The sequence below is a fragment of the Nomascus leucogenys genome, chromosome 7b, assembly GCF_006542625.1.
Source record: "Nomascus leucogenys isolate Asia chromosome 7b, Asia_NLE_v1, whole genome shotgun sequence".
Lineage (NCBI taxonomy): Eukaryota > Metazoa > Chordata > Mammalia > Primates > Hylobatidae > Nomascus > Nomascus leucogenys.
The window spans coordinates 41,990,272-42,004,729 of record NC_044387.1 but is presented as its reverse complement, the minus strand read 5'-3'; the positions used below and the strand labels follow the sequence as shown (position 1 = coordinate 42,004,729).

At 36.8% G+C, this 14,458-nt stretch overlaps 1 protein-coding gene across 1 annotated transcript in view; it reads right to left on the bottom strand.

Annotated features, from left to right (window-relative positions):
- The window catches only part of ITGA1 (integrin subunit alpha 1), a 170,855-nt gene that overhangs the window by 95,724 nt on the left and 60,673 nt on the right, over positions 1-14,458 (bottom strand). The window contains exon 2 of the mRNA XM_003276516.4: positions 12,792-12,912. Within this exon, the coding sequence (XP_003276564.2) occupies positions 12,792-12,912 (121 nt within the window). The remainder of the gene's footprint in view (positions 1-12,791; positions 12,913-14,458) is intronic.

The window sequence follows — 14,458 nt, the reverse complement described above, 5'->3', positions numbered from 1 at the left end:
GATTTAGATGACAGCACATAAACATGAGCAACAGCCTATTTTAGTGCCAAAAATGCTAATGTGACTTTAGTCTGCAGTGCTGGAAATAGATGCCCTGGTCAAGCAGTGATAGTCCTCCTGTGTTCTGTGCTGGTCAGGCCATGTCTGAAATATCTAAATTAAGAGGGACATACGCACAATGGAATGTATTTAGGAGACTATGACTCAGATAGTTAGGAGTCTGGTAAATTTGTCAGACAAAAGATGCTGGGAAAGTTGGGGATGTTCGGCATGGAGAAAGAATGTCTGCAGGAGAACTGAGAAGTTGCATTGAAGTACAACTTGATTAGGCATACATTTTGAAAATTTAAATATTTGAAAGTCTGTCATATTGAAAAGAAACGGGATTTATTTTGTGTAGGCCCTATAGGCATGCTAGTATTAATGAAAATAAATTTTATAAAGCAATTGTAAATATTAAGCTATTGAGACTCTGAAACATAGTTTTAATATAATGCCTTTGGAAAGCAATTTCTGATTTGTATAAAGAACTACAAAAATGTTCAAATCCTTTAATACATAATTTTTACTTCCGGGAATCTATCCTAAATAAAATGACCTAAAGTAAGAGGGAAAAGCTTAATGCACAAAGATAATGCTCATAGTGTTATATATAATTATGAAAGAGTAAAAGAAATATGGTAAATAAAAACTAATTATTTCAGGATCATTCTATAGCATATTGTACATTCATTGTATGGTAGGATGAAAAATTATTTATGATCGAACTCAAAGTGAAAATTTATCTAATTTAGTGAAAATCTGTGCCCTAATTTAACATGAAAGATACCAAATTAATATGTTCATTATACTACCACTGATAATAACAGCTAGGCTTTATTGAATTTATACCATGTGCTAGGCCCTGTTCTAAGTGCTTTCTGTGTATTAAATAATTTAATCTTCTCCATGAAATATAGCATGAACTTTGGTGCCAGCCTATATGAGTTCAAATTATGGCTTTACCATTTACTTAGCTATATGATTTAGGACAAGTCAATTACCCTGTGATTTAGTTTTTTTATCTATAAAATGGAGATCCATTTCAGAGGATCATCAAAAAAATAAGTTAATGTATATAAAATGCTTAGAACAGTGTTTGGCTTATAGTATGTGCTATCTAAATGTTAGTTCTTATTATTATTAGGTATTTATTTCAGATGATTAAACAACTAACATCAATGTTAAAAGATTAATCAGGAATACATCAAGAATATAACAAATTATATTAATGAGGTTATGATTATTTTTTCCTAATATTTTCAGTTGTAAAATATGTAATGGAATAAATTGGCTTTACAGTTAAAAACAGTTTAGTGGAAAAAATGAGCCTACAATTTTAGAAAGTATTTAATTGAGGCTAGAGTAATTAATGTTTATCAACAGTATTTTACATGTTGGGCATTTATGCCAGGTCCTGAGGATATAAAATGATATAAAAGTGAATAAAACACAATTTTTAGTTTGCTTATAACTAAGAGAGAGAAGCACAACTATACATGTACTATTGCAATATTGAATAGGTCTAAACTTGATGCAACTTCAGCAAAGTCTTAGAAGTAAGAAGAATACCACTCCTTTGATAAATGCCAAGTAGCTCAGTATAACTGCAGTAGAAGTTGAGGCTAGAGAGGTAAAAAGAGTCCAGATCATTAATGTTCTCATAGTCAGCTTTAAGAACTTTAGCTTTATTCTACATAGGGGGAAGTTGGGAACCACTGAAGCCATTAAAGAGGGGTGTAACGTGATCACCTTTTTTATTTACAAAGCTTATTTGCTTGAAGTGTCATGAGTAAATTGAAGAGGTACAAAATTAGAGTCAAATGACAAGATACAAATTCCTAAAGTAGTCCAGATGAGGATTTGGATTCAGGAAGTACAGAGGATGGAAGGACTAACTCTATAAATATTTAGGATATAAGCCGTCTTAGTTTGGGTTTCTCCAAAAGTAGATCCAAGACAAAAACTTTGGTACAGGTAAGTTTCTTGGAGGCAATTCTAAGTATGCGTAAGTGTAGAGATGGGGAAAAGAAGAGGGGAAAGGAAGAAAGGCCAAGAAAGGATGCACTGATAATGAGTTACTTCTGTAGGCAAGTGGGCTCATTCTTGCTGGGGAACATCTCAGAAACCATGTGGAACATGTATGAGCATGATATGAGCATGGTTGAGGCCCTAAAAGTAAATATTACTACCTCAAAATACAGTGAGAAGAGCACTAAATGTTGGCATCTGAAGGTGAAGTAACACTTAAGTGTAAGTGGTAAATATTACGCCCTTAAAATATAGTGAGAAGAGCACTAAATGTTGACATCTGAAGGTGAAATAACACTTAAGGTTTCAATGAACAAAGGAAGAAAACTAGGTAAGGGTAATCAGAAAGGGAGCAAGAATCAGGAAACAGCAGTGTCACAGAAACCAAAGAAGGAAACAATATAAAGAATAGGAGGCAAGAATGAGAGGTACTGGCCTCATAAAATTTATAGATTCAATGCCATCCCCATCAAGCTACCAATGACTTTCTTCACAGAATCGGAAAAAACTACTTTAAAGTTCATATGGAACCAAAAAAGAGCCCGCATCGCCAAGTCAATCCTAAGCCAAAAGAACAAAGCTGGAGGCATCACGCTACCTGACTTCAAACTATACTACAAGGCTACAGTAACCAAAACAGCATGGTACTGGTACCACAACAGAGACATAGATCAACGGAACAGAACAGAGCCCTCAGAAATAATGTTGCATATCTACAACTATCTGATCTTTGACAAACCTGACAAAAACAAGCAATGGGAAAAGGATTCTCTATTTAATAAATGGTGCTGGGAAAACTGGCTAGCCATATGTAGAAAGTTGAAACTGGATCCCTTCCTTGCACCTTATACAAAAATTAATTCAAGATGGATAAAAGACTTAAATGATAGACCTAAAACCATAAAAACCTTAGAAGAAAACCTAGGCAATACCATTCAGGACATAGGCATGGGCAAGGACTTCATGTCTAAAACACCAAAAGCAATAGCAACAAAAGCCAAAATTGACAAATGGGATCTAATTAAACGAAAGAGCTTCTGCACAGCAAAAGAAACTACCATGAGAGTGAACAGGCAACCTACAAATTGGGAGAAAATTTTTGCAACCTACTCATCTGACAAAGGGCTAATATCCAGAATCTACAATGAACTCAAACAAATTCACAAGAAAAAAAACAAACGACCCCATCAAAAAGTGGGCAAAGGACATGAACAGACACTTCTCAAAAGAAGACATTGATGCAGCCAAAAGACACATGAAAAAATGCTCATCATCACTGGCCATTAGAGAAATGCAAATCAAAACCATAATGAGATACCATCTCACACCAGTTAGAATGGCAATCATTAAAAAGTCAGGAAACAACAGGTGCTGGAGAGGATGTGGAGAAATAGGAACACTTTTACACTGTTGGTGGGACTGTAAACTACTTTAACCGTTGTGGAAGTCAGTGTGGTGATTCCTCAGGAATCCAGAACTAGAAATACCATTTGACCCAGCCATCCCATTACTGGGTATATACTCAAAGGACTATAAATCATGCTGCTATAAAGACACATGCACATGTATGTTTATTGTGGGACTATTCACAATAGCAAAGACTTGGAACCAACCCAAATGTCCAACAATGATAGACTGGATGTGGCACATATACACCATGGAATACTATGCAGCCATAAAAAATGATGAGTTCATGTCCTTTGTAGGGACATGGATGAAACTGGAAACCATCATTCTCAGTAAACTATCACAAGGACAAAAAACCAAACACCGCGTGTTCTCACTCATAGGTGGGAATTGGACAATGAGAACACATGGACACAGGAAGGGGAACATCACACTCGGGGACTGTTGTGGGGTGGGGGGAGGGGGGAGGGACAGCATTAGGAGATATACCTAATGCTAAATGATGAGTTAATGGGTGCAGCACACCAACACGGCACATGGATACATATGTAACAAACCTGCACATTGTGCACATGTACCCTAAAACTTAAAGTATTATAATAATAATAATAATAATAATAATAAAAGAATGAGAGGTACATGTTTGGTTTGTGGCAGATTTCATTTCAAGTAACTTGGCTAAAAATGAGGGAGATGGGTAGTGTTAATGAATGTGGCTTTTTTCTTTTTCAGGGCAATGACAAACCATTAAGGGCTTGAGTTGTGTCCAAATTTATCATAGAGGCAATCTGCATATGGCTAAGTGATGGCAAGAAAGAAACAGTAACAAGAGAAACCCTGATTTCACAGGAGAGGGAGTAGAATCTCTGAGCAGGTAGATAGGGTGGATCCAGAAGGAGAGGTTTGTCTTAAAAATGAGGAAGGCGACCATTCCCTAGGCAGCACTCTGAGCAGCCCAGTATTGAGCAGTTTGCAAGGGTGGTCGATGGTTTGGAATTTTGTACACTTTTGCAACTTGCTTTGACTTTTATTATTTCATGAGGTAGAATCTGTTTTTCCACCCATTGAATCTAGGATTTGTTTTGATAAATAGAATGCAGCACAAATGATACTATGACTTCTAAGACTAGCCCTTAAAAGGCCTTTACAGATTCCATTTTACCTGTTTTTGAAATCTGAGAACATCATGTGAAGAAGCCCAGTGTTGCTTAACAGAGGATAAGAGGCCACGTGGAACAGAATCGGTGATTGGCTGACAGCATGAACTTCCAGACATGGGAGGAAAGCCAGCTTGGACACTCCACCCCCAGTTGAGGGACCAGATGATGAGCCCAGGCAATAGGGGAATACCCATTCAATCCTCAAGAAATTATAGATCATTGCTGCCTTAAGTCACTAAGTATTGGAATGATTTATTATGCAGCAATAGTTAACTGAAGCAGGAAATGAGGATTAAATTTTGACCTAGTAGCTTCTCTCTCTCTCTCTGTCTCTCTCTCTCTTTTTCTTCTTTGGAAAATAATAGCTGCAGTCATCTAGTGAGATTTATGGAGGAGGTAGAGGGGTGGTGGGCTTGTAGAGAGCGATGAAGATTTAAACCGATAAGGCACACGTAGATCTGTCAGGCAGCTCCTCTGGTCAAGATGAGGTGGGTTGCCTCTGGCCAGGGATGTTTCGGAAGGTGTTTTTATAGTGGATGGGAGTTAGGCCCTCAAAGTCCTTTCCAATTCTAAGATTCCATCATCTAAATAGAACAAATATAAGTTTGTAGAGAAGAACTGACTCACTAGTTGGAAAACATGTAATATCAAGTGGGTAAAATCTAGGATAACTGATGAAAAGTGAGTCTTGTACAGCATGCTACTAGGAGAGCTATTGTGAATTGTAAGGCGGAAGGAAAGGGAGATATGGATAGCCCAGGGAAAAGTGTGGAGACAGGAGAATGAAGATTGAAAATGGAAGATAATGAGAAAATATGGGTGGCTAGAACTCAGGATAAAGCTTGCTTATACACAGAAACAGGGAGCTTGAGATTTGGCAAGCATTTGGCTTTGAAGGAAAAGGTCTGGAGTTTATGTTTGATCTCTAGGGCAAGAGAAAGCACTTAGGGTATGGTGATAATTGGAAACTGACCTGATACAGCAATCTCAACCACGGCCTATTGCATATTCTGAGATAAGTGAAGACTGCAGAGTGAGGACTTAGAAAGTGGTAGAGTAGAGGAGCCCAGGATTGAGACAGGGAGTTTGGGAGTTGGGACCAATAGTAAAGACCAGGTTAGCAGATCACAGGACTGCTAATTTTCTGTATTTTCCTAGTATCTGTTTTCTCTGAAAACAAACATGAAACTTTTAATAACAAGCTTGAAAGTATGTGTATCTTACCACTTTAATCCTAAGTAAGCCTCACTTTTCTCTAGCTGCATCAAAATAACAAGATCCTAGAAAAGTATGGCATAGGGTTTATAGAATTTCCGGAATCTCCAGCATTTTCAATCCACTCTCTTGCTCAGTTTTTTCTCACAACACTGATCCTATTCTGGCATTTGATGTAACCTACCTGTTTATTAACTTCATTATTTAATTTTTGCACTCTATTCCCCAGTAGAATATAAGCCGAACAACCGTAGGGATTTGTTTTTCTATTTTGTTCACAAACACATCCTTAGTGCCCATACTAGTACCAAGCACGAAATAGGCATTCAATAAATATCTATTGAATGAACGAATTAACGACTGTGTCAAGTACTTAAAAATCTGAATAAGGCAGACCTGGGAATTTACACTTATGTGACCAGTCAAGAGGTCTGGATTGTAAAATCTTTTTTTTCCATTTTAGAGAATATATATTCTGCTTAAGTGGGATGCTATACATGCCTTTGAGTGACACCAGACGCATTTCTCCAGGTCAAACAGCTAGAGAATCCTTGTTGCTAAAGGGAGAGAATTGGCTGAAAAGTCAGAAGGCTGGTCTTCCATATCCTGACCCTGTGACATACTTGCTATATTAAACCTTTGGACATTCATTCTCTGTCTCAGTTTCCTGTCTAGAAAATACAGATGATAATAATGATATCCGCCCAAACCCACAGGGTCAATGTGAAGGCCCAGGCACATTGTTTTATAAACTATGAGAATCATTATTCTAAAATTTAATGCAAATGAGTTTTAACTTATTACATTTTATTCCTATTAGATCTTGCTTTTTATATGGCATTTTTGCAATGACCTGTATGCAGACTGAGAGGATCAAAACATGTTCTGGATATCATTACTGATTTCTGGAGAAATATCTGATCAACTCAAGGATCATCAAAGTGACAGAAACATATTTCTCCATGAATAAGCTACAATTATAATAATATTTACTAAGCAGAAATATTTGCTATTCACAATAGTCATCTTGTTGTTATGCCCATTATTATATTTATTTGAAGAGTAGCTGGTGTCTGATGTCTCTGTTTCATATTTATGTTTTCTTCCCTGCAAAAGATAGTTTCTTCAAGAGTGTCTTATATTTACATTATTTCATTAACATCCTTTTCACCTAAGTCTGCCTTGATGTCTAATGCATAGTTCAAGCCAAAGTCACTCTCAGAGTGCCAAGCAAATTCTGCTCACCAATTTCTTTAATAAATGGAATAAGCATTTTATCATCTCAGAGAATGAAACTTACACGGTGATCCATTAACTGCAGTGATTTGCTCATAAAAGGTGGAGGGGTGGAAATGAGGGGAGCCAAAGAAATGACAAGTTTGGCAATGAGGAAATTTCAACTTCAAAAGCATTAGAAGCAATGTAAAATAAGCATATTAAAATCTGTAACAGAAAATTGTGTAAACCCTTAAAATGTCTCTCCTCCCCAGTCTGGAATAGCTCCACATTAGCAGGGATTCTTTTTTCTTTTACAACACAGGCATATTGGAAATAGGGTATCAATCACATGAGCCCATTGGTACGCTGACCTGGCATAAAGCAGGATCCTCTAGGGAAAAGGCATGAGGTCAAGATAATTGATAAACATTGGGTTAAAGTTTGGCAAGGGTGGATCCTGAAAATCTACTTTGAGATCAGACAGGTCCAGTTAAGTCACTGAAGCCCCCAAGAAAGCTTGCTTGAAGGGCAGTTAAAAGGGTAGGCACACATGCTGGAAGGAATGAAGCAAAGCAGCAATAGATTAGAGTGGAAAGCCCCAAACAGACATCTCACATTTTCCCATTCAGCTGAGACCTGGCCATGCTGATGTTTACCACCAAATCTGGAGATCTGGAAGGCTTGTGCTGTGCTGAGCATGTTTGAATTTCTTTTCCTCAAAGCAAAATTATGAAGGCGATTATGTTCTTTCTGAATTCTTCTGAACCACATTGCAATTACTTGGATGCTCCAGCTCATGCTAAACGTAATGAACAACGGCTGATCTTAATCAGATGTATGATGTGTTCTGCTACTGAGAAAGCATGTGGCTTCTGAGCCAAAGATATAAATTACACTTCACAGCAAACTTCTGAACAGTAAAGAGGATATAAGTCTACCTTTTCTGTTAACTTATACTTCTTTCGAACGAATTAAAACTATGTTTTTCAAATACACAGACTATACTTGTCATGGGCCAACAAGTGCTCCTTCTATAGGCATACTATAGTCACGACGTAAGATGGGTCAGGATGATTTTTTTTAATATGAGGTTATGAAATTCAAAAGCATATGTTTATTGTGGCACTATTCACAATAGCAAAGAGTTGAAACCAACCCAAATGTCCAACAATGATAGACTGGATTAAGAAAATGTGGCACATATACACCATGGAATACTATGCAGCCATAAAATATGATGAGTTCATGTGCTTTGTAGGGACATGGATGAAGCTGGAAACCATCATTCTCAGTAAACTATCACAAGGACAGAAAACCAAACACCGCATGTTCTCATTCATAGGTGGGAGTTGAACAATGAGAACTCATGGACACAGGAAGGGGAACATCACACTCCAGGGACTGTTGTGGGGTGGGGGGAGGGGGGAGGGACAGCATTAGGAGATATACCTGATGCTAAATGACGAGTTAATGGGTGCAGCAAAACAACATGGCACATGTATACATATGTAACAAACCTGCACATTGTGCACATGTACCCTAAAACCTAAAGTATAATAATAAAAAAATAGAAAAAAAAAGAAATTCGAAAGCATGAGCAGTAAATATGACTTATGAAGATGCCTACCTCTAGAGATAATTAAATAACAAAATCCATGTTCCTCCAAATATGTCAATTATTCTGTAGCTCATTTCTTGAAGTAAGTCTGCAATCTATCTGTTTTTATAGACACTTACAGAACATCCAAACACGTTCCTACAGTTTATTTTGCACTACCAGATCCCAGATCTCTTTAGAACAATATGCTGCTACCATGCTATCCTTAAAAGTTTGGAAATTTAGGTATTTGTAATTTGCTACTTTTAAATTCAATTGCCCACATCTTTTTGGTTGCTCTGATTTTTCACAACTTTTCCATAAAATCGTTGTAAATAATAAATGTCAACGTGAGATTTAAGTTTCTGATATCATCTACATTCAAATGCTTACAAAGTTACACACATATTAATATGTAAAGTCTGGTACCTACCACAAAGATAGTTTTTAACAACATTTACTTTTAAATATAGTTCTAATGAAGAAAAAGGCACAAGACTGAGTGTAGAGATGAAATCTATTACAGCTCTGGTCCTAAGTAGTTGCATTTCCCTAGGAGAGTCACATTTAACTTTATTTTTTATGCAGCTTTTTTAAAAATTGATGATAACAGAGAGTTAAACTAGATTTAGTTGTTCAGCCAACAAATAATGATTGAGTTCATATTATGTATAAGGCCTCATGCTAGATGTGGGGTAGTGCCCAGGGTTGCAAGTGGGCTGCAAAATCAGTCTTTGTTTTCTAGGCATTTCCACTAACACATTAACTTCTCGCTCTTACCTGCATTCCGGTTTGAGGTTTCCAACTACCTAGAAATCACCTTGAACTGGAGCTATTCAAAAACAGACTTACCCACTTCCCGATAAGTGAATTTCACTTTCTCTGTCAATGACAACCCATTTCACAATGAGCCAGTACAGAAATTTTGGAATGTATCTGACCTCTCCTACACCTTCATTGACTATTTCCAGACTTCCACCAAGATTTACTGATTCATTTTGATTTGTGTTGAATACACCTTTCTTTTTTCTTCCAGTTGCCCCTAATACAGCCTGAAGGCTCATCCCTTAAGTACCATATTATAGTTCTTGATTCTATATATTTCCTAGTTTTAAGGAACTCCATTCTCCAATCCAATTTATATGTAACTTCCCAAATGAAGTTTCATAAAATGACAACGTATGATGGCTTCTCAATGTCCTCATCTTAGTTCCAAGCTCCTGTGTTTGTCTTTCAAGATCTGCCATCATCCTTTTCTCATTTTCACTCCAATATGAGACCTGTTTACTTACCAACACACTCACCTCACTTATTCTCAAGTCTGGGCCCTTGCTCTTGTGGCTTCCCAAGCTTGGAGTGACATTTTTCTTCACATATTGAAAGTTAAGTCATCTTTCAAGACTTAGGTCAAGAACCAAGAATCATCTCCTCCTGTTTTGAATTCCCACTGAATTTATAGTCTATTCTGCACGGTTGTTGGCACTATTCTCTATTCCTAAACATTTCATGTATGTCCTTGACTAGGTTAAAGCTTTTATATTTGTTTTATGTATAAACATTTCCCATGGAATTTAGCATAATGCCAGGCACATAAAATGTATTACATAAATACGTGTTGTTTAACTGACCCACATTTATGCTCTGGCTAAATAAAAAAAAAACCTAACCCACCAACAAATATTTTCAGAGACAATTCAACTCAATTTCATGGGTAAACCAAGATATAAGGCATAGTCCCCGATCTCTTATTAACATTACCTCACAAATGTATGTAGAATTGTGATGTTCAGTCCAGTGTGGATTCATTCAGACAGACCATTAGCAACATCCTTCTTGCAACCTTATTCTTACTATCCAAACTATGCACTCTTTTGTTCCTTTACCAGTGTTAGCTGTCTTTCTTTTTCCTCATCCATACCTTAACTTTCTACAAAGATAGAATAACCTTAGGAAGGACATTCCTCATGACATCAAGGCTTCATTCAGGCCTGATTTCTCAATTTTCCATTGCTTTGACTTCTGGTGCCTTGAAAGGAGGGACTGTAGAATTTAGATGGTGGAAATCTCACAATAGGATAGGTTCTTATAATGAGAAACAGTGACTGAAGAGATCAAATGGGGGCACTAAGGCTTCTAAAAAGAAATATGAACCCCTTTTCACTCTACTAAGGTTCATTCATATAATTAAGGACTTCTGACATCAGATTTTTCTAAAATCACAGAGACAGGAGTGGATGAGAATGAAAACATATAGGTTTTTCTCATATCAGAAATTGAAAATGAGAATTTCATAAAATATTTTAGCAATATTTAACCATCCTTTAGAGGGACACTTCATTTTAAGTAGGTGGTTTAAGTCTTAAAGCTTTCTATTTACTATACTCCTCTTTAAAATTTGTGTAACTATTAATAATTAGTGAAAATTAACTTTTATATGTGTTTATGTAAAGTTAAGCTTTTTAAGAATAATATGTACTGCATTTTTGTTTATTATAGCTTACGCACAAAGTCTGACCAGTTGGTCTACTCATCATTATTCTCCCAGAGGTACCTGAATTGAAGGTATAATTCCTAAAAGAATAAAGCTGGTGTCTAGAGGGAGGGCTGTACTCATTTAACCTTAAAAATTGGGGGATGGGGTGGGTGGGGAGTATAGGAGGGAGGGAAAGAGAATTTAAAAATTTAGCATGTAGCACTGGGTTTGTCATCTGAGATATTTGTAAGGAGAATAAAAGAGTGAAGTATCTCAACAAATTCTAGTTTATACCTAGCATAAAATAATGTACTTAAAAATGTGAGAACTCATTACTTTTTACAGTTTTTAGGGCATTATTATCAAATTAACCAAGTCTAAAAGATAAAACAAAATGCAGAAAATCCACATATTTTTATTAATGAAATAATTATAGTGATTCATAGATCCTTGTTATCCAAGTAGATACAAATCTCTTTTTTTGTAATTTGCTACTTTTAAATTCAATTGCCCACATCTTTTTGGTTGCTCTGATTTTTCACAACTTTTCCATAAAATCATTGTAAATAATAAATGTCAACGTGAGATTTAGGTTTCTGATATCATCAGAACCTCTGATATCATCTTTTTGCTTATTATTATAGCTACTAAAATTATAGGCTTGTTTAGTTTAAGTTATTAAAGTTTAGCTACTGCTCTTTTTTTCTATAATGTCCAATTAAACAAAAATGGCATTTACTAAAAATTCTATTAAATATTAAGCAAAAGAACTCTAATATTCAGTTTATATAATTTTCAACAAGTTAAATATACTTTAAAAATCATATCTACGGCCAGGTGCTGTGGCTCACGCCTGTAATCCCAGCACTTTGAGAGGCTGAGGTGGGTGGATCACGAGGTCAAAAATTCGAGACCAGCCTGACCAACATGGTGAAACCGTGTCTCTACCAGAAATACAAAAATTAGCTGGGCATGGTGGCGCATGCCTGTAATCCCAGCTACTAGGAGGCTGAGGCAGGAGAATCACTTGAACCCAGGAGGTGGAGGTTGCAGCGAGCTGAGATCACGCCACTGTACTCCAGCCTGGGTGACACAGCAAGACTCCATCTCAAAAAAAAAAAAAAAAAAAAATCCTATCTACAATGAACTTAACCAATATTAAAGGGTTTGAAGGTAGATACCAGAAACCCAATAAAATTCATTATAAACATTAGACCAAGCTCAGTAGATCAGTAAAGACCAAACTCACGGAAGTGAGTTTAACCCTTTCAGAGCACCATCTCATTTGCCTCCGAATCCTTCCTACTGAATTTCAAACAAGTGCATTTAAGCTACTCTGAAATGAGAACAATTAAAGAATTCTTGCCAAAAGAACATAATTATGGAACAATAGCTTTTTTGGATACAGACCTTCCTTGAGGTCAATCCAGGCATCAACAGAAATCACTAATTGCTTCCTCTAATATTGCCAAGGAATATATATATTTTTTTACTTCAAGTTAGCTTCCATTGCCAAATGACTAGACTGCATTTTCTACCATAAATAATTCATTCTGTTAAAGTTTCATTCATAAAAGACACTGTAGTCAAATAATATTTCCCATTACCTTGTAAAATAAGTAAATAACAACAACAAAACCCACTGGCTTACCATTTTCCTTCTTCATTTTCATATTGTTGAACGGTATATCCAAACATGTCTTCCACTGGGCCGCTGAAAGTCATTGAATTTTTCACATCAACATTGAATGATACGCAGCAGCGTAGAACAACTTTAGGAGAAAAACAAAATCCAGTTACATAGAGTTAACTAAGATTCCATCATGTTTTGAGTTATGGAAGGCATTGTTAAGGTTACCATTGAAAGCTGTTTCTATTAGAAAAAAAAAAGAAGCTCAAAGAATGAAAACTCAAGGAAGGTCTCCACTCTTAACTGTATTACTAACTGTAAATCAACATAAACTAGTTCAACCACTGTGGAAGTCAGTGTGGCGATTCCTCAAGGATCTAGAACTAGAAATACCATTTGACCCAGCCACCCCATTACTGGGTATATATGCAAAAGATTATAAATCATGCTGCTATAAAGACACATGCACAGGCCGGGCGCGGTGGCTCATGCTTGTAATCCCAGCACTTTGGGAGGCCGAGGCGGGTGGATCACGAGGTCAGGAGATTGAGACCACGGTGAAACCCTGTCTCTACTAAAAAAATACAAAAAATTAGCCGGGCATGGTGGCGGGCGCCTGTAGTCCCAGCTACTCGGAGAGGCTGAGGCAGGAGAATGGCGTGAACCCGGGAGGCGGAGCTTGCAGTGAGCTGAGATTGCGCCAGAGCGAGACTCTGTCTCAAAAAAAAAAAAAAAAAAAAAGACACATGCACACGTATGTTTATTGCAGCACTGTTCACAATAGTAAAGACTTGGAACCAACCCAAATGTCCATCAATGATAGACTGGATTAAGAAAATGTGGCACATATACACCATGGAATACTATGCAGCCATAAAAAGGATAAGTTCATGTCTTTTGTAGGGACATGGATGAAGCTGGAAACCATCATTCTCAGCAAACTATTGCAAGGACAGAAAACCAAAAACTGCATGTTCTCACTCATAGGTGGGAACTGAACAATGAGAACACTTGGACACAGGAATGGGAACATCACACACCGGGGCCTGTTGCATGGTGGGGGGAGGGGGGAGGGAAAGCATTAGGAGATATACCTAATGTAAATGACTAGTTAATGGGTGCCGCACACCAACATGGCACATGTATACATATGTAACAAACCTGCACGTTGTGCACATGTACCCTAGAACTTAAAGTATAATAAAATAATAATAATAATAATAAAATAAAAAACCATAATGACTTTAAAGAACACAAATATTAACATTCAAAAAAATTCCATACTAATTTAATATCTGTACCATTCCTAGAGCTGAGGTTTTCAGAATGTGTGGAAAAGAGCAGGCAGAAACTCAGATTCATATATGACTAATACAGTTGCAGATAGTTTTCCAGCAGTGAGCCCTACAGAAAACCATGGCCATCAATGAACTCCGAACAGCTCATTTTCCCATTTCAACTACAAAGGATGCACATATCACCATGTAAAGCTTTATAAAAATAGATGTCCTTGCTGCTTCAAAAGGAAAAGGCAAGCTGATGGTCTTCACTCAGAGATGGCTTCCTATGCAGGCCTGAGATTTGCTCTGTTTCCCTTCCTTAATCAAGTATTGGATGGAAACTTACACTAATTCTCTGAAGCCTCCTTATAATGTTGGTGTTGATAAATTCACTAGTTGTTATCCAGA